At 42.8% G+C, this 19012-nt stretch overlaps 1 protein-coding gene across 2 annotated transcripts; it reads left to right on the top strand.

Annotated features, from left to right (window-relative positions):
* Positions 1-3803: 3803 nt before the first annotated feature.
* Positions 3804-18727, top strand: LOC137468917 (beta-1,4-galactosyltransferase 3-like). 2 transcript variants are annotated; one of them, XM_068181141.1, is made up of 6 exons: positions 3804-4381; positions 11602-11837; positions 13436-13626; positions 14243-14365; positions 17055-17159; positions 18082-18673. In XM_068181141.1, exons 1-6 carry the CDS (start codon positions 4144-4146, stop codon positions 18221-18223), a joined length of 1035 nt encoding a protein of 344 aa, XP_068037242.1. In that variant the 5' UTR covers positions 3804-4143; the 3' UTR covers positions 18224-18673. The 2 variants fall into 2 exon arrangements, with proteins under 2 accessions (XP_068037242.1, XP_068037243.1); XM_068181142.1 differs by lacking the exon at positions 14243-14365 and having other exon boundaries at positions 18082-18727.
* The last annotated feature ends 285 nt before the right edge of the window (positions 18728-19012 follow it).

Consider the following 19012-nt stretch of genomic DNA (forward strand, 5'->3'; position numbering starts at 1 on the left):
ATGGAAGCAGTTTTAAAACTCTTCTGAGGAAGCCTTGCTGAAAATTTAGCATACTAGAGAACAAGCCAAATTCTTACCTGTGTAATAAAAAATCACATTCACAAAGGTGTTGCTAGAAGAACAATGTGAAGTTTACAAGCCAAGATTCTGCAAAAGGCTGAGAAAGAACTGGTGTGGCCAAAGTACTTGAAACATGCACCTCACTAGAAAACACAGTGTCACGGTTTAAAACCACCTCACTTCCCAAAAATGAGAGACAGCTCTGCTTGGCTGAAGGCATCCACCTGTAGAAGGACTAATGCTACCTTCCTCTTGCCTTAATGGAAACCCTGGGGACTGAGAGATCACTGGATAAAGCACAATGACCAGCACAGTATGAGCACCCAGCCTGCTATAAACCACTGTTACACCAGCTGCTCCTCCTCTCCTCGGGCCCTGCATTTTCAAGGCAAAGCTTCCCAAAGCCACTTTGCTGCACTTTCAGTAGGGATCTAGTGCAGCCCCCAGGAGACAGGGCAGGGAGGAGAAAGGGAGAGAAAATGAGCAAGCAAGGATGAATCTTATTAAACAGAGTGAGGCACTCAGTCTCTCATCATGTTCAGGCCTGATTGGAGGTGAAACTGCACTTGGAGGGAGGGAAAGCCCCCTCCCTTGGGACAATCCAGAGGCCGTCACACAAACTTAATTTCAAGCTCTGTTGAAGATGGGGTTTGGTTTGATTTGGGTGTTTTTTGTTTGTTTGTTTGTTTGTTTGTTGGTTTTTTTTGTTTGTTGGGTTTTTTTTGTTGGTTGTTTTTTTTTTTTTTTGTGGTTGGGTTTTGTTTGTTTGTTTGTGGGGTTTTTTTGGGTTTTGGGTGGTTTTTTTGGTTTTTTGGGTTTGTTTTTTTTTTATGCATTCAATTTAATTTCCCAGGGAGCTGTGTGAAAATGAGAAAGGCAGACCTTTGACTGTGAAGCCAGCCTGGTGCCTGGTTCTTACAGATCCAGTCTCACATTGTTTTCCTCCATTACTGCCCTCAATAAATCTCTGTGCAAAGGTTGCTAAAATTCCCCCCTGCCTCCCTTCCACACTTCAGTGGAGACAGTTACATTTTTTTTTGTATTTAAGCAATACAGTTCATTTTTAATTCAGAACACACCCTAGTTTCCACAGCTCTGTTTAAAACAGGAGCACTATGACCTTGAAAAGGCTCAGACCTACTGGCACCATGAAGTTCTGACCTGTACTTTGCTCTTCCTGGCTTGCTTGCTTGCTTTCTGGTGAGGAAAAGGCTCGTGATTGGGTTTATGATCCACTCATTTCTGTGCTGATGGTTGAAGGGGAAGGAGAGGAGCTGCAGTTGGTTTGGAAGGTTCCTGAGGGAGACACACCTGGAGATTCAGCTCTCCGAGCCTGCACAGAAACACATGCTGGCTGGCTTCTCTGCAGACAGCTGATCTGCCTAGCTGTATTTAGTTTTCCAGTCTGGAAAACAAATATACACACAGGTGAAAATACAGATTAGGCTAGGCTGTTTCCATCTGATCTGCTTCTTCTGCCCAAGAACTGGCATAGGGTGGCAATTTTTACAATTGAGCTCTGACTGCAAGGAAGTTAGCACTCACTCATGTGGGGCAGCTCTAATGGTCCAGCTGCTCCCTTCTCCAAGGCAGAGGGAGGCAGACATGCTTTGTCCAAATTCTTCCTACATTGAGACCTTCCTACTGTGACCCAAGGAGGGATTGCAAGAGAAACACAAAGCACTACTGGCCCTGAAACAATTGCCATCTGCAGCCCCAGGTCATACCATGAAAATCTTGATTCCTTTCTTTGTTTCACAGCTGATGCAGAGATTAATTCTTTCCTGTCCTTGGCATTGTACTTGCTGTAGCTATCAGCAGAACGGCGAGTGTTGCTTTGTTTTATGGAGGGGAAGGCAAGCAGGGTGGGTTTGCTGTGATTATAGAGGGAATGGCACAACGAGAATGTAAACAGTAGAGGTTCATTGTGGGGTACAAAAAAAAGCAACATTCGTGGCAGCAGCATTGCATGGATTTCAGTACAGCAAGACTTTGCCCAGGGAAAAGAAATGTTCTCTACATTTTTTATTTAAAAACCCAATTAAGTTAAAATTAAATGTGAAATGATGACAATTTGCATCTAGGCCTTAAGCAATCCGCTTTAATTGAATAATGGGTTGTTCTGCACAGGAGAATGACTGAGATCAAGTTTCCCATAAATGTGTCCCATACATCTCAGTCCAACTCTGAAGCAAGAGTACTCCCAACTCCCCATAACAGTGATATCACTCTCTCCCCCCATCTTCTTGCCATGCCAGTCCATTTGGAAGCCAAACAGCAGCACATGCTCCATGAATCACAGAACAGGTAAGACTGGAAGGGACCACTGGCAATCATCTGATCCAACCCTGTGGGAGGATGGATTGTGAGAGAATAGAGATAGTGCTGAAGGCAGTCTCGCCCCTGAGGAGCTGCAGCTGTGCTAATTACCAAAGAGTAGGAACAGCCCTGCCCTTAACAGGGCACAGCTGTGTCCAGTAGGGATGCTCCAATAAGGATGGGTGTTATAAGAGAGTGCCTTAGCTGGTTGGGGAAGAGTTGGTGTCTGTTAGCTGTGCTGAGCAAGGGTCAGGTGGTTGTGCTAGGGACAGTCAGGGTTGGTATGTGCTCCTAGGGACAGAAAGGATTAGGTGGTTGTGATGGGGACAGGAAGAAGTCAGCCAGCTGTGCAGAAGAAAGAGAAAAGGATTAAGTGTTGTGAGGAGCTGCCCATGAGAACTCACAGAGAGAAGGTATGAAAGTCTTACAGTAGGATAACAAACTGGTGGTGAGAGTTCCCATCCACTGTCAGTTGGTGCCAAGCACCGATGTCAACAAGTGGTGGCCTGTACGGGGATGAGTTCCAATGCAGCCCTCCCACTCAAGCAGGGTCCCCTAGGGCATGTTCCTCAGGACTGTATCCTGACAGCTTTTGAATGTCTCCAGGGAGAGAGACTGGCAGTCTCTGGGCAGGCTGTCCAGTGCTCAGTGCTGTGCCTGGTCTGGGCTGGCTGCCGGGCCAGTGGCTCTGCCTTGGAGCGTGATGCTTAGCTCAAGGAGCCTGCTCCCCCTCACAGATTTCCTTTTAATCCTCTCCCCAGTGCAAACGTGGCCAACACTGACTCTTCTTTGTAGCTGTGTAAGCATTTGATGTCTGTAAAATGTCTTTTCCTCACCTGCATTTAAGCAAAAGCAGGCACATGAGAGCAGATAAATGACTGACAGCACAATCTAAGCTGCATCTCTTTACAAAATCAGCCAGAGAGGCATAAAAGCTGGAATTTTTCAGGGCAGCATGGCTGTGGCAGGAGGCCTCTCACAGTGGCCAGGCTGCTGTGGTCCCTTTAGGCACTGGCTGAGGTACATCTCTTCCACAGAATCACTTTGGAAAAGACCTCTGAGATCATTGAGTCCGACCTATGACCAAACACCACCACGGCAAATAGCCCGTGGCACTGAGTGCCACGCCCAGTCTTTCCCTACACACCTCCAGAGACGGAGACTCCACCACCTTCCTGGGCAGTCCATTGCCATGTCTAAATTTCCATTCGTCTCTCCCTGACCAGTTTAATAACCAATTTAAAGCGGAGACAGCAGTCGGGTGTTCACCGAGGAGACGACACGGGCTGCAGTTTAGCAGCCACCCCATGCTTCTCCCTCCTCGCCCACAGCGGCGGCCCCGGGGGATGAGGACTACATCTCCCAGCATACCGCGCGGCAGCACGGTTCGGCCGGGGCCCGCCCTGCCTTCTGGGAGCTGTAGTCTCGCCGGAAGGCGGGCGGGGGAGGGCGGGCGCTGCGCCTGTGCCACAGCGAGCCCGTGCCGCTGCCCCGGGGCTCCGAGCGGGGTGCCTCTGGCCAGCTCGTTCCTTCCTCCGGCCCGCCTGGCACAGCTCGCACCGGGAAGGGGAGGTCTGGCTCTCGGCGTCCTGATGAAGCCCAGCTAGGTGAGCACGCTGCCGCCTCAGAAAGTTGGAGGAGAAGGAGGGGTAGGAGGAGAAGGAGAAGGTCTGCACAGCGATGTAGCCCTGAGCGTGGAACGGCGGCCCGTGGAAGGCAGTTCAGCTCCTCACCGCCCTGATCCTGGAGCATGGGCTAAAAACTATGTTCCTCTCCCGTATGGAAAATCATTGTTTCCTGCTGTTTGTGTTTGTCTTCCAAGTAATATTTATCCTGATCCTCTACCGAGGCGGACCTTCGCATGTGTTCCGCGGGTTTTTAGAGTCGCCTCAGGTGGTGGATTACTCGAAGCCCCACGATGTGTACACAAACCTCAGCTTGTTCACCCGGGCTCCCAATGAGGACGCGATGCCCTACTGCTCAGCGCAGTCCCCAGTCCTGGGTAGGTATGAACCTTCAAACACCTGGAGAGGTGGTTTGAAAGAACCTCTTTCATAACCCTGAACGTCTCATAAATGTAAGTTGTGGCCTCTTCAAAACTTTGAGACAGGTGTGCTCATGTGCTTACATTGACAAGTTTTCTCGTGTTGTTTTTATTGCTTGTGTGAGGAAATGTATTTTACTGGCCTACAAATTTCCAATATTGAGAGTTTGGTTACACAGATGTCAAGATTGTAGAGCAAGAGTGAAAACAGCATGGTAATATATCAAGTTAGTCATGCTTTTTTTTTTTTTTTTTGGCAGTCCTGTGTAAAATGACCCAACGATTCAGAAACTGATAATATTGACCTCCGACTTTGACTATAACTCCTGAGTTCTTTGTCTTAGCCTTATATCAAGCCTGTAGTTCAATATAAATTAAGTCAATTTGAAATCAGCTTAAGGAGGATGTATGAGGATGGCACCTTGCTCTTCATGGTGATCTTCTAGTCTATGGTTGTTACACATCCTTTGGGCTTAGAAACTTCTCTGTTAGACTTGAAAGTCTGGTCACAAGTTAATTCGTATTCACAGTAGGACCAAACCAGAGCTGATCTTAGGAGCAGCGTTCATCCAGCTGTTGCAGTACTAAAACACTTGATAAATTTTAAGTCAGTACAAAGTCAATCCTATAAAGTAGGTGTGTTGCTAGTAAAGTGATGGTGCTGCTCAGGTAATAGCAAATCCCTTTGACTCAGCCAGCCATGAATGGATTGAGTTCCATCAGCATGCACTTATATCTGGTTTGGGGCCATCACCTTCTTAGAGTACTGTGTAGTAAGTTACTCTTGTCAGCTTTTCCCATATTGCACAGGTTTCTGCGTGTCTAAATGTTGTATACACCTAGCCTTGGACTGCTGTTCTAGGAAAGCTGATCACTGCACATGGAGTGCATTAGGAGCAAATGGTTGAGCTTGGTTCACGTGGAGGTTCTGTGGGAATCCAGTGCTCTTGTGTCAAGTTGCTTACTTAGGTTGGAGAACTCTGCTGGGACCCTTTGGATGAGCCTGCTCAGACTGCAATCTTTGTAATGATGCTTGTTCTTTTGAGATGTTTTCTTCCTTCCCCTGTTGCTTTGAATTAAGTTAAATACACACAATATGTGTGATGAAATTGTAAGATAGCTTTAGGTGTGTGTCTCAGCATTTCCCTCAGAAATTGCTCTACTAAATCTTGAAATCCTGATTGCACAGAGCCTTTTTGCACAGGTGCTGCATGTCATGGCCTCAGTGCACTGCAGCCCATTCAGTTCTGGGAAGCTACAACTTGCTTCAGGCTGAATTGTTTTATTTGAAAAAGCACAGCAGAAACGTGACTACACATAATTTGTCTCCACTACTGATGAAAATCCTCTCTCCTAAAGAGTCAAAGGAGACAGCTTTAGTGTCAAAAAGAAAGAACCAAACAATTCTGCACCTTGCCTGCAAACCATCAGATAAGTAAAAGCAGTGACATATATGGAGGAGGCAAATGCAGAGTAAAATTACACTAATCTGTGCTCTTAGAGCTGGGAAATCTTTTTAAGAACTCTTCTTCTGCCCATCACTGAGAGTGCTGAGGGCAGGGTACTGCAGGTGGTACTTCGGAGCTAAAATGGAAACATGATGTTAGTCATAGACAGAAACAAACAGTAAGCTGGCTGGGAGAAAAAAAAGCCAGCCATGAGGCAAAGTAACTGTGTAAGCTTTACTGTATGAAAATACTGAGTTGAGCATATGAACCATTGTTGAAGTGAAACACAAGTCATTTGGAGCACTGATACAAATTCAGCTTAAGAAAAATGAGGTCTCTTCTTCACCTTAACTTTTACTCAGTGGTATTTCCCTGTAAATATAGGATGTAAATTATTCCTTCTATCACTGCATGCCAACCTCTTCTGAGTGTTTTGCTTTTTTCTTAACTGAGAAGCATGCTGTATTCTGAGGGAGTTGTCCCTTGTTTTGTATGTGATGGGCGCATATGAATTGAGATATAAATACTTTATAAATGTCTTGAATAGTTGTTGCCATCATCTCTCATGAGACTGATGTTTCTTGGAAGCATTATATTGCAGAGAGCAATGCCTTTTAATATTAATTTCATAAACTCTATTAAATGAGATTTCAAATCAATTCTTGAGGACTCAGCCTCCTGTTCAGAGCTGGTAATAAGTCACTGTGCCCACTCTAAAGTGTGTTAAAGTACCTGGAAGGATGCCAAATGGCTTAAATGGTTTCTGCATCAGGGCTTTTATGAAGTGCAGCACTTTTTCCATTTATATATGTAGTAGATCATTTTGATAACTGTTTGAATGTTAATCAGCTTGCAGCTCATCTGTCTATTTCCTGTCTCATGAATCTGCAGCGACTTGATTCTTCCAGGACTGTGAAGTTAGAATTAAAATATAACTGCTAATCATCTCTGCCTTAGAGGAACTAAACTTCTGCTGACTAGTGGTACTTTTAAACACCTAGTGGTGTCCACTGAATGTTTTGTGACCAGCAACTTGCAAAGCATTGCAGGTATTCAGTGTCTTCACTAATATTGTGAATAAATTACTCAAGTTCCCTCAAAGGTTAAAGTTTCTACACAAATAACCCATTGCCTGTTTCTTCCTCCTCTGTTTTTAGAAAAAGTGAAGTGTTTATATGCCAGGGTTATACTTCATTAAACATAACTAAGTAGCTTTTAGCTTCAAAATCTGACTTGCTCATATTTCATGCAAGATGTGTTTTTTCAGTTCATCTTCTCACAAGGAAAAAGTTTGGTGCTAGAAGATTTGGCTTTATTATTTCTGGTTTGGCTTAAAGGGGTACCTTCCTTCATGCATGACATGCGCTAAACAAGTTGGTTTGGCCCTCGAGGACTTTAATAGCTGAAAAGTTCTGTCTGTAACTCTGCTGTTTATAATTTGCTCATGCTATGGAAGGATTTCTTCCAAGCCCTTCTTATAAGTAGTTACTGCCTTTCACTCCCATCTGTCATAACCTTTTCATGAGCAGGACCATCTGTTGTATTAAGTAGCTCCTGCTATATTTTCTAATGCTGCCAGAGTTTTTTCTCTTGGATTGAAAGAGAAATAAAAAGATTTCAGTGCTGAATGCTGAGATTTATTTTCAGGTGCCATTGAGGCAGCCTTGTATTCTGTCGTTATAAACTGATGCTTAAATGAAAGTTGTTGGTCTGATTTTTTTTTTTTCCCCAAGCCCTGGTAGAATTACATGAATATGACTGTTAATGTAGTGTGTGGTGCTGCACACTGTATCTGAGTGCAGCATTCACCCATGCTACTGTTCCTGTTTGTTCATCTTGTGTGAGTTCTGATTATTCTGATTGGGCTTGGTAATTACGGCTGCAAACTCTAAATGCATAGCAGGAAGTTCAGAAGTCCTGGAGTTACTTTCGTAAGGTGGGATAGATATGGTCAAAGTCAGTAGGTCCCCTGACAGGCAAATATGTTGCCTAGGAAGTGAAGCAAGCAGGGAGTGTGCTGTCACTGGCACCAGCTAACAACAGAGACAGGGAATTGTGAGACCTAACTCTATACACTGAAGTTTCATATTCATTAAACACCCTCTGTGTGATGGTACAGGCACAGAAACATCTTTGGAACCAAGTCATGGAAAAATTGTTTGAATACTTAAGGGTGTTAATTCTGTACCCTGCCTCAACAGGGATCCTGTGCTTCCTAGTATGTGTAAGATGGTTTTTTCCTCCTTTTCCAAGGCTGTGCTCTGGCAGTTTTATTTATCCCTCTTTGGTCCAGCCTGCAAGTGCTCTGTTCACATTTGGGATTTAATTGGATTAGATTGCATTAGCCTTTTGTTAGTTGGACAGCAGGGAGACATGAGAGCCAGAATGTAGCTTGTAGCCAAGGAGTGTAGGGCAGCCAGAGGTTTTGGGGATGTAAGTCACACTGATTTTTTTTTTTTTTTTTTCCTCCCTTCCCTTGGCATATTCCAGATTGAGTTTCTGAGCTGATTTGTTTGAGGTGTAGAGCCAGGCAGCATGGGAGAACACTATATCTTGAAAAACCTGGAAAATGCAAATGTTAACACTCCTGAATGGTATGCTTGGGTATGGAAGGAGAGGACGGGAGTGAAGCTATTCACATTCTCTTACTCATACCCTTACGTTCAAATTAAGATCTTATTTTTTCTGGAATTTAAGGATTGCTGCTGCAGAATCTTACTCTGCAATACAGCGTCCCAATTGTTTTACAGAAAACAAAACCCTGCCTTTGTGGGAAAATAAAAGGGATTAATTCCCTTTCTTATTTTTTCTGTAGAGCAATGATCTGTAGTTGAAATCCCTGAATATAGTACTTCTTTAGCAAGCTCCAATTGTCATCAAATCAGTGGTTAATGGTGCTTTAGGTTGAAAGATCTGATAATCAGCAAGTCCATGAATCTAAACCGCAACATAAACTACAGGCTGATAACATTGTTGGACTGAAATGCGGGACTCTTAAAGGTGGAAAGGGAAACTGCATGCACAGAGGTAGGAAATCTCATCATGAAATGTTCACTGTTAATGTGACCTAGGTTCATAGCCCACACAATGATTCTCTGAAGAAGCACTCTTCTGTTTCAGGTACAAACATATGGTGATGTACTCTCTTTTCTTGCTGCAGGTAATGCAGTGAAATTCAAATTCTCCTGTATTTTAAATAGTTGGAGAAGGACTGAAAAGTGATTATTTAAGAGTCAGCTATTGCAAAATCTTGCTGACAAGCAAAAGTCAGGCTTTCTTTTTAAAAACAAACTAACAAACAGAAACCAATGAACAAAACCCATGCAGTGGGATTCAGACCAGACGTTTCTGGCAGCATGAGAAATGGGATCAGTGGCTCTTCAGACTGACCTTCAGGAAATGCCATTTGTGTGTTCCTTGAGGAAGGAAAGGCGACACTTATCAACTACAGGTTTGCCCATCAGAAATGTGTGTTGTACCAACTTCCTCATAGTAGCAAAATGTTCCCTGGTTCAGAATGGACACTTAGAATTTTATTGCAAATTTAGTCCTTAAGCCTTGTTACTGCTCTAAAAAACCTGCAAGCAACCCAAAACCAACCAACCAACCAACCAACCCCCGAAAACCCAAACCTTCAAAACCAGTGGAGGGATGTTGATTCCTTCTGTGTCAGTTAAACAGGATGTGGGTGTGGGCAGGCTCAATTTTTTTTTGTTTGTTTTTGTTAGAATTGTAGCAAAGATTGACTATAGGATGAACTGAAAGAAGCATATTCTGGATTCACTCATTTAGTCTTAAAACACACCTGTGTCTTCTCCTGCTCAAATGAAAGCTCCTAAACACCAGGCCTAAATATCTGCTCTCTCTCATGCTTCATTATCAGAAGGTTTTTGAGAGAATAATTTATTTCAGTGGTTTAAGAGGGAGTCTCACTTACAAGATACTGAAAACCTGATTTAGGACAGCCATAGTGTTAATTATCAGCTTGGAAAGAAAAGAAAATCTTGTTTATAACTATTTAAAAAAAAACCCATCACCAACTACAAACTTGCCTTGCAGACTTCTGGTGCAAAAAAACATTTTGCCCTTGGTAGCATGGCCTGCAAAGAATTTTTGAACAGACCTGTTGTTTGAAATTGACAGCTTCTAATTATGATTTGGGTGAAAATTTTTCCCTAGTTCATTTAAGCATGGCATGTTAATCTTGTTCTGCATCTGTGTTTTATTTTCTTAAAAGTTCACAGTTGTAGAAAACCATTAAGACACACTGATTTGTGTATAAATAGAAGACTTCTGCTACTTCTGGAAGCTTTTCTCACTATCCAGGAGGACAGGCATTTAGATAATTGTAGAATTTGTTTATTTATATTGTAACAATGAGGTTTGTGTTAAAATGGGTATTGACACTTTATATGGATTCTTTTTCACTTATGACTTGTCAGTATTTGTCCATCTGAAGAATGGAAGAATTAATGTAAAAATGCAGGGTTTTTTTAATTAGGCAGAAGCTCTTGAACATACCCAGTATATTTTGTATTTAAAAACAAAGTGCTGAGTAGAAGAATGGTCATATATAGTTTCTTTTGCTATCCTGTGCCTGTTCCTGAAAATATTACCTCTTTCCTCTTTCATTGTTCTGTCATCTGCTTCTCTCAACATTTTGAAGTACTGCCTGCTTATCACAGTGTATTAAATGAAATAATATAGCAAATTCAGCCATTGTGGCATGTGATGATAACATCAAATTGAACTTGAAATGCTTTTAAAGGTAGAGCTGACATTTTCTAAAGCATTTCTATTCATCCAGGCTTTAAACTGTTTCTCCCCTGACCTGCTGAATATCCACTTGCACTTCTTTGTCCTTGAATCTCTTCTGAAAGAGGCTTAGAGAAATTTTCTAAATGGGTAGCAAAAGCAGATGTGTCTGTTCATCTTGAATAATTTTCAACGCTGTTTCTTTCAGCGAATCCATTTATTCAAGGATCTCATCTAAGCAACACAAGACTGCAGTAGGCAGCCAGGCCCAGGGAGAAGCAGCTGTGCAGCAGCCCAGTGAGACTTGCTGGCCCTGCCAGGACTCGGGATGCCTGGCAGGTAGTGTGTCCTCCTGGTGCTGAGCTGGCCACCTCTCCCTGCTCCACTTGCTGTGGAGCAGGGACAGGTGGCCAGCAGGCAGCAGTGAAATTTATCATGGAGCCACATCTGCGTGGGTGTTGTTAACTCTTCTCTGGTGATATAGTGAAAACACAGAACCCCGACAGGGAAGAAATGATGATGTCTGACTCAGAAGGCTGAAGGATAACTTTATTAAAACTATATTATATTACATTAATATACTATTTAAAGAGATACTATCCTATTCTACATACTTACTTCTTACCTAACTAACAAACTCGTGACTCTGCTGAGAGTCTGAGACACAGCTGGATCCAATTGGTCATTGAACCCAAACAACCTTCACGAGAATCCAATCAAGCAATCTCTTCAGGTAAACAATCTCCATACCACATTCCACATGGGGAAAACAAAGGAGTAGAGATAAAGATTGTTTTCTCCTCTTCTCTCTGTGCTTCTCCTGAGAGACAGAATTATGTCTCTGTCCAGAGAATGTGAATGTCACATGATGGGACTGCTGTCAGAGCAAACATGGGTAGCTGATCTTGTAGGTTTGAAAAAAGGTGGAGAAACATCACTGATGTTACTTATTCTTCTTTCTGTCTCTCCTTACAGTTGGTCCATTAACCATCACCTTCAGGGTGCTCCCTAGTGAAAGGATGATCATGAAAAGAAATCCATTTGTTCAGTCTGGTGGCCACTACAAGCCACCTCACTGCTTTCCCCGCTACAAATCCGCCATCCTTGTGCCCTACAGGAACCAGGAGAAGTACCTTCGCCATCTTCTCTACTACATCCATCCCTTCCTGCAGCGCCAGCAGCTCAGTTACACTGTCTACCTGATTCAGCAGGTAAATCCAAGTCAAATGTGCCTGCTGGGAAGCTCAGCTACACCACTTAAGGGTTGGGTTCTGAAGAAGAAATGTGACTCTTCTGATGTGGAAGTACTGTTTTATGCATGGGCTGAGAGGAGGTCAGATAGCTGTCCCGCCTCCATGACTGCTAATGATTGAAATACCATACCACTTGTCAAGATCATCATTCTGCTATTAATTGGTTCTGTTGTGGGTTTTTTTTTAATTTGTCACTAAGTGGTTGTGCTGGTTTGAAAGTAAAACAGCGGGAGAAATGAAACCCCACAAAATCACCTTGAGAAAGATTTCAGGTCAGAATTACAACTTAATAGAAAAATTACAATAAATGCATTAGTACAAAAACACTGGCTTAAAGTGACAAAGTCAGAGTATAGCCTGTCCCCCTGTTGGTGGTCACAGTCTGATTAAGTGATGACTGCAGTGTTAAAAACGGTGGTCTTGTAGAAGGTCTGGTCCTCCTCTGGGTCCCTCGAGCAGTGGTGGTGTCCCACGTCCCCAGACCAAGATTATATTCGGGTCAGGTTCAGGTGGTAACTCCCCCAGGGCAGGGAGTCTCACAATGGAGTGTTGCAGTCCTATGAGGGACAGAGTATTTTTGGAGTCCTTGGTGGTTGTTGCTGCCAGGTGTTATGCTGGTGCCATTGAGTCTGTGATGGCCTGTTAGCGGAGACCCTTCATGATGGGTGGGATGCTGCTTCACAGGAGGGAGGTACCACAGCTGAGTCACTGGTTTGAAGAAGAAACATTATCCTGCCTGGCAGGGCTGCCTCTTTTTTCCTTATGTAGCACCCACCTGGAGCCTGAGGGGTGGCTGTGCACTGGGCAGCTGCTGCAAACGAGCCTTCATTAAGAGTTTGTCCAAAAATTATGTAGAAATAGAATACAGGAAAGTAGAATACAGAGTTTGGTTACACCCCACAGTAGCACTTTCATTTTGTAACCCAGGACAATGGTAACTTGTATTTTCCTCTTTTTGAGATTTGCATGTGGTTTGTCTGTAGCCTGTTAGTGTGACTGCTGAGCAAAACCTGGAGACTAAATGCTGAAGTGAAGCTGTGTGTTTTTAGTCTGTATCAAATACAAACATGTGCCTTGGTCCTGCTGTGGGGCAGCCTGTGCAGGTCAAGCAGCCTTTTGTACCTGACATGGACTGGAGTTGCAAAAGATCAGTGGCAAGGGATCAAGTTTTGGATGCATCAATTAAAACCAGTATTGGGAGGGCAAAGAAGCTTTTTCGTTTTGACAAAGATCTTTCTCTCATTTGTAATATTTAGTAAACAATAGGGCAAAAGTGTTGCTGTGCAGATGTGCACCTGAGGATTGGCTTATGGATCTCTTGAAAGTCCTCCTTCTTCAGGTGCCAACAGTGCATAGCCCCTGACACAGCAAAGCTGACAACTGTTGAGAATGTTGTGAAGAGGATGGGTGACATTTTCAAAGCTGGGAGCATGGAATTTGCAGCCAGTATTGATTCATTCATTTGAATAAGGCTTTTGGACTAAAACAAATTTTAACTGAGTTGTCTACGAACATCTTTGTTGTTTTGGTGAAGAAACATAGGTTTTCTTTTCCAGGTAGGGACCGGTTCATTTAACCGAGCAAAGCTGCTTAATGTTGGTGTCCGGGAAGCCATGAAGGATGAAGAGTGGGACTGCCTTGTCCTGCATGATATTGACCTGGTGCCTGAGAATGATTATAACCTGTACATTTGTGATGAATATTATCCCAAGCACATGGCCAGTGCCATGGATAAGTTTCAGTACACGTAAGTGTCTCCGTTTGCTTTCTCTGGATATATTCCAGTTAGTTGACTTTCTGTTAGAAAGTATGGGTGGGAACAGTGAAAGACACAACCTTTATGAGGTTTTCTGTGTGTTAGTTTAGCAGTAGTTACTTCCTAGAAAAGGATATTTTTGACCCAAGCATGCACTCTTGAATGCTTCCTTGCCTGTTAGTTCCCTGTTCCACACTTAGCTCTGCTTGGTAAAAATGACTGGCAGGTTTCTGTTTGACTTTCCTTCAAGAAAAAAAGTATAAGGGGGAATACTGGATCATGTGGAATATAATGTGGTAGGATACAGGTACTTTAAACTGATCAAAGATATGAATTTTGAAACCAGCTTTACCTTGGTCAGTTTTGGGGGAAGGTGGTGGGAAACAATGAGGAGGATGGAACATGACAGGAATTACACTGTATTTACTGTTTTGGGTTTGGCATTGTCACGAGAGTGCCTGCAAGTATGCAATTAATGTATGTGTGACTTGGATCACACTGTTAGTTGTGGAGGACAGGCATTAGCCTTCAATAGCAAACTCTGGTTTTTGTTGGTTGGGTTTTTTTGGAGGGTGGCATTTGTTTGCCTGTTTGTTTTCTCTTTTAGTCTGCCATACAAGTCCTTTTTTGGGGGCGTGTCTGCTGTGACTCCAGAACATTACATGAAGATGAATGGGTTTCCCAACACGTACTGGGGCGATGGTGGTGAAAATGATGACATTGCTACAAGGTACCAATGCCCAGGACAGACTTGAAATGGATCTAAGCTGGCAAGTGAAGTATAGCAGCACCCTAGGAAAGGAACCAATGACATTGTTCCTTAATGTGCTTGCAGTACCATTATAGCGCCGAATGCTGTTGGTATTGGGAATGCTTAATGTCAGAAGATGCTCAGAACCTATGAATCCAATCACTGTGTGCTGGGAAAATGAAGCGTTCTCGTTTCTGGGGAGCAGAATGTTATTTCACATCCTTGTGCCTTCAGTGCAAGGGGTTATAAGCACTTGTAGTTGACAAGTGCCTCCACTGATGTTTACAGCCCCAAGGGAGGGAAGGAATCTGCAAGCTTAAGGAATAAGAAGGTACTTAACTAATTCTCAGACAGCTGGGAATTTAAGTTAAGTGCATTTAGGTTGCTCCAAGTGTTACCTAATCACTGATACTTGGGATTAAGGAGCGCAAGGAATTCTGTCTTTTGTCTGCAGTGCTGGGTGATGGAGGAGCCTGTGTACCAGGGTGAGTCAGTGACAGCAAGAGTTGATGGCTTTTCTTGTACTTTGGTTGCCATGGCAGCAGCATTCTATAGATGACTTTAGTTCCAGGTGCTCTGCCTAATGTGAATTCTTCAAGTACAGAATCATGGCTGCAGCTTCTTTATTCATCTTTGGAATTGCACTGTGCACCTTTATGATCCAGCACTGAGGCAGGCTCATGGGGAGTTTATAAAACTAAACTAACCATGGAAGCCTTTGTTATTTTTGTCTTGCATAATGTGACAAGTTACAGGGATTTTTTTTAAGCAGTATTCATCTGGGAATTGAAAGCCAGATTTTCTAATATAGAATTCCTGCTTTGCCTTTCAGAGAAAGCCAACTAAAAGGTTGTATGGTTGTTTAGAGAGTCAGCATTTATGAAAGTAATAGAATGCCAAGAAAATAGATCTTTACATCAAGTACTACAATGCTGGGTCTATTCAGCTGTTCTTAGTATAGCTTAGGCATCTAATTTGGTTTTTGGTACCCGGGGTAGAGTCATGCCAGTTATGCATAGGAGTGCATCTCTTTGAAGAGAATCCTGGAAGGCAAGTGAATTATATACTCCCAGAATAGCCCTTTCTGGAAGGGAATTAGGGCCTATGTTTTCAGAGAAAACTTACACTAATGATTAGCAATGTTTTGGCCCAGAGATACGTGGAGGCTGTGGACAATGCCTGTTAATGATTTATTCACATTCTGAAGTCTCAGCCTGCAGAAGTTAGGAGTGAACTGGCTGTTCTTCAATGACCAACTGGGATGTGGATTTTAGGAGGTGCTCAAGCACTTCTTACCATGTAGCAAAAAAATTAATGATTTTTTTTTTTTTTTTTACATTTTAATGTCCAGTTTAAAAAAATTCTGTGCAAAGATGATTTTTTTCTGGGATACTGCTTATTAAAAGCAGAGTTAATGAAAAAAAACTGCCAGCTGCTACTTATAGTCACCAGACTGCAGTACTCTCTAACACAAGTTGTAGCAAATATCAGGATCTGCATTTTATTAGAAGAAAACACTGTTCTAATTGGAGCCACTCATGTGTTAACAATTTCAACTACAGGAAAGTCTCTTGGACTCTTCTTAACAGTAAATTAATGTATTAACAATTCAGTTTTAGTCTCATTTGCAATGCAAAAAACTGTAACAGCAAAGCTAGTTTAGTGTTCTTGCTTTTTTGTCTCTTTATGTTTAAATGTGCCATAAGCTTATGTTCAGAAAACAAGAAACTGTCTAAAATTCCATGTGAAATAATGGAACTATAACACTGTCAGTGAAGTGTTACAATCATCTGATGGCTCTAGCCTAACAAATATTTTCAATTATGTAGCCTTTCAGCTTTATAACATTCCTGCTGTATCAGATCCCGATGGAACGCAGTCAAATGCTGCAAACATGCCAGTTAGATAACCTCAATTGAGCAAACATTCATTCTTACATTCACAGGAATTTTCTCTGCCTAAGGGCTGTCCTGTGATAACAGAGGTTTGGTAGCCCTAGCACTACTGAAGGCACTTTTATTGGCAAAGTAACATAGGTGCTATCAGCAGTGGGCTGTGAGTTGCTTGAAAGTCACCCAAAATGCTGGGCTTAGAAGCTCTGTTCTGGAATTCTGAGCCTTCAGTTCCTCTTCTCTTATCTAACTGCACTGCAGCCGAGTTTACATATGTTTGTCTGGTGCCTGTATTTATCCCTAATCTTTTATGAACCAGTCTAATCAGGCCATCTGAATGAATGGCACTTCTCAAAGAACAGAGAGGCTTAATCTTGTTTTGAAACTCAGAACTGGCTTCCTTTCAGAAACTGCAAGTTTGAGATTTTTTTCCCCCTTAAAGTTTAGGTGATGGACCTCTAGGTGGCAAAAGCTCTGCTTTTAGGAGGAAGTGGAATAATGCTCATTTGTCAGATCCAGGGGAACTGCTCTTGAATGCTCTGTATGTTGTAGTTCACTCCCTGCTTGCTCTAATCCCCTTGTGCCCTGTCAAAGTGCACTGCAGCTGGGAGCTTTCTAGCCCAAGCCTGGCATAGAGCCTGCTAGAGAAGATCATGTGGCCCTGTGCTGCTTCTGCACTCTGTTTTATTGCATTAGCACTGAAAATCATCTCTGACCATAAGCCTGGAAGTGGCATCTCTATGCCCAAGCAAACAGTTCTGTATGTTGTTTTTAAGGATTCACTTGGCAGGAATGAAAATAGTCCAGACATCACCTCACCTTGGACGCTACCGAGTGATGGACTACAATGAAGAGACAGAGAGCCAAGAGCCTTGGAGGAGGTACCTGGTGGGGCTGGGGGCCACTCTGGGCCTTGTGGCAGGTTGGCTGTTGCTGTCATCTTCCCCAGCACAGGCTACATATGCCTCATGTCACTGCTGCTTTTTCTGCTTTAGGAAGGCTATTTAAAAGCAGCCCCCAGTCAGTTTCAACTGAATCATTCGGCTCCTGTCTTCACATCTGAAGGGTTTCTCCTAGTTTCCTGCCTTTTCTTCCTATTGTGAACGGCACATGCCAGCTAGGAAGCTAACACATCAGATTTAAACATGAAATTATACAAGAAGTAAAACTTAAAGAAAAAAATACTGCTTGCCTTAAGAATAGGGAGATTTCAGTTTGAAGAGGCACTGTGTTACAGGTTCCCAATATTAAAACCTTGCGATTCAGTCTGTGTGGAGTTACAAGGTGCCATTAAAATAGTGGAAAGCAATATTCTAGTTTGAAGACATGAGAAAGGTGCTATGAGAGACTTTATCAAAGACTGTTTTATATAGAAGAGCTGGAGGAGGGTGTTGGGTCAAGTGTGGTGGAGGCTTCTCATAGCGGCAGTGCAGATTTCTCTTTATCATCTCAAAACTCAGGTTTCCATAACAACCCTGTGAAAAACCTACCTACAGCAGCCTATGTACACCGTGGCTGCAAACTTCTGCCTTGCACTCCCAGATCTCTCTAAGCTGCTGACAGTGTCTTGGTTTTTGGAGACTCTAGCTGCCACCTCGTTGTCTCCCTCTCTAATCAGGGTCCAGTCCAAATTGTCCTCCTCGTTTGGAATACTCAGTGTGAACTCACTCTAATCTGTTCAGTCTGTATCGTGGGAAGAATTGTCTCAGGGCTTTTCTGCCCTCTGGAAGACACTTTCTTCTGCAGCTTCAGCTGCAAATGTTACCTTCTTTCTTCTAACTGCATGTATTCTTCTTCCCTCAGGCCCCCTTCCCAACACAACACCAGAAAAACATGGAAAGCTGATGGAATGAATACATTACAGTTCAGGCTCCTTTCCAGGACTAAGCATCCTCTTTATACCAAGATCACTGTGGACATTGGATATGTTCCCCCATTTTCTTAAGAGACTGAAAACAAAAGCAGAGGCTGCATGCCACATGAGCATTCAGCCAATCCTTCCCATTTTCCTGTGGTGTCTGCCCCACCTGAGATAAATCCTTTTGCCTTTCACTTTTCTTCAAACTGTTCCAGATTTAGAAGAGGCTCTAGGAACAGGGTATGACAGCTACTAAACAGTTTGTGGCTTACTGTAAAAATTGTCCAAGTCACTGTAAAATGGATTCCTGAGCCAGGTCTCTGTGACAGTAAGGCAATCCAAGATTTCTGGAACCTTTGTTCAGTAGCTGGATAGCTCTGTTCTGTTTTGTACTTAAGTGTTAATTGGGATGCAAGCCATTCTGTCAGAGTGGCCTCTGACATGTTGTATTTTGAAAAGGTGTTAAAGCCATTTACAGTTCTATAAATATCTTTTGTGGATTTGAGTAAAATAAATGGAGTTATGTGTTTGGCTTAAGAGTTTTATAGAATACTGAATAAGAGTGTAATAAAAGAGGAAGTTACCCTGAAACCAGACAAACAAGAGTTTAAATCTCTGATTTTTTTTTTCTGACCCAAACCACCACTGTTGAAATGATTTTATTGTAGCTGCAAGTAATGCAGACTGAATGGGACCAGAGACTGTCACCTAGTCTACCTACAGCTGTTGCTCTGACATTAAGTATCATTCAAGGCTGAGCTGCCTTCAATATAAAATACTTCTGAGAAATTAAATGCTAGTTTTTCCTTTAAGTCAAAACATGTCAACAGTGGAGCTGTGACCCTGGCAGGAAAGCACTTGTACTTACCTGACTAT

The sequence above is a fragment of the Anomalospiza imberbis genome, chromosome 2 (genome assembly GCF_031753505.1).
Source record: "Anomalospiza imberbis isolate Cuckoo-Finch-1a 21T00152 chromosome 2, ASM3175350v1, whole genome shotgun sequence".
Lineage (NCBI taxonomy): Eukaryota > Metazoa > Chordata > Aves > Passeriformes > Viduidae > Anomalospiza > Anomalospiza imberbis.

Excerpts from the sequence above, each read along its gene's own strand:
- LOC137468917 (XM_068181141.1), top strand. The coding sequence starts at position 4,144 with ATGTTCCTCTCCCGTATGGAAAATCATTGTTTCCTGCTGTTTGTGTTT. Across the intron at positions 4,382-11,601 it reads AGCGCAGTCCCCAGTCCTGG|TTGGTCCATTAACCATCACC; the intron begins GTAGGTATGAAC and ends CTCTCCTTACAG. Across the intron at positions 11,838-13,435 it reads CTGTCTACCTGATTCAGCAG|GTAGGGACCGGTTCATTTAA; the intron begins GTAAATCCAAGT and ends TTTCTTTTCCAG.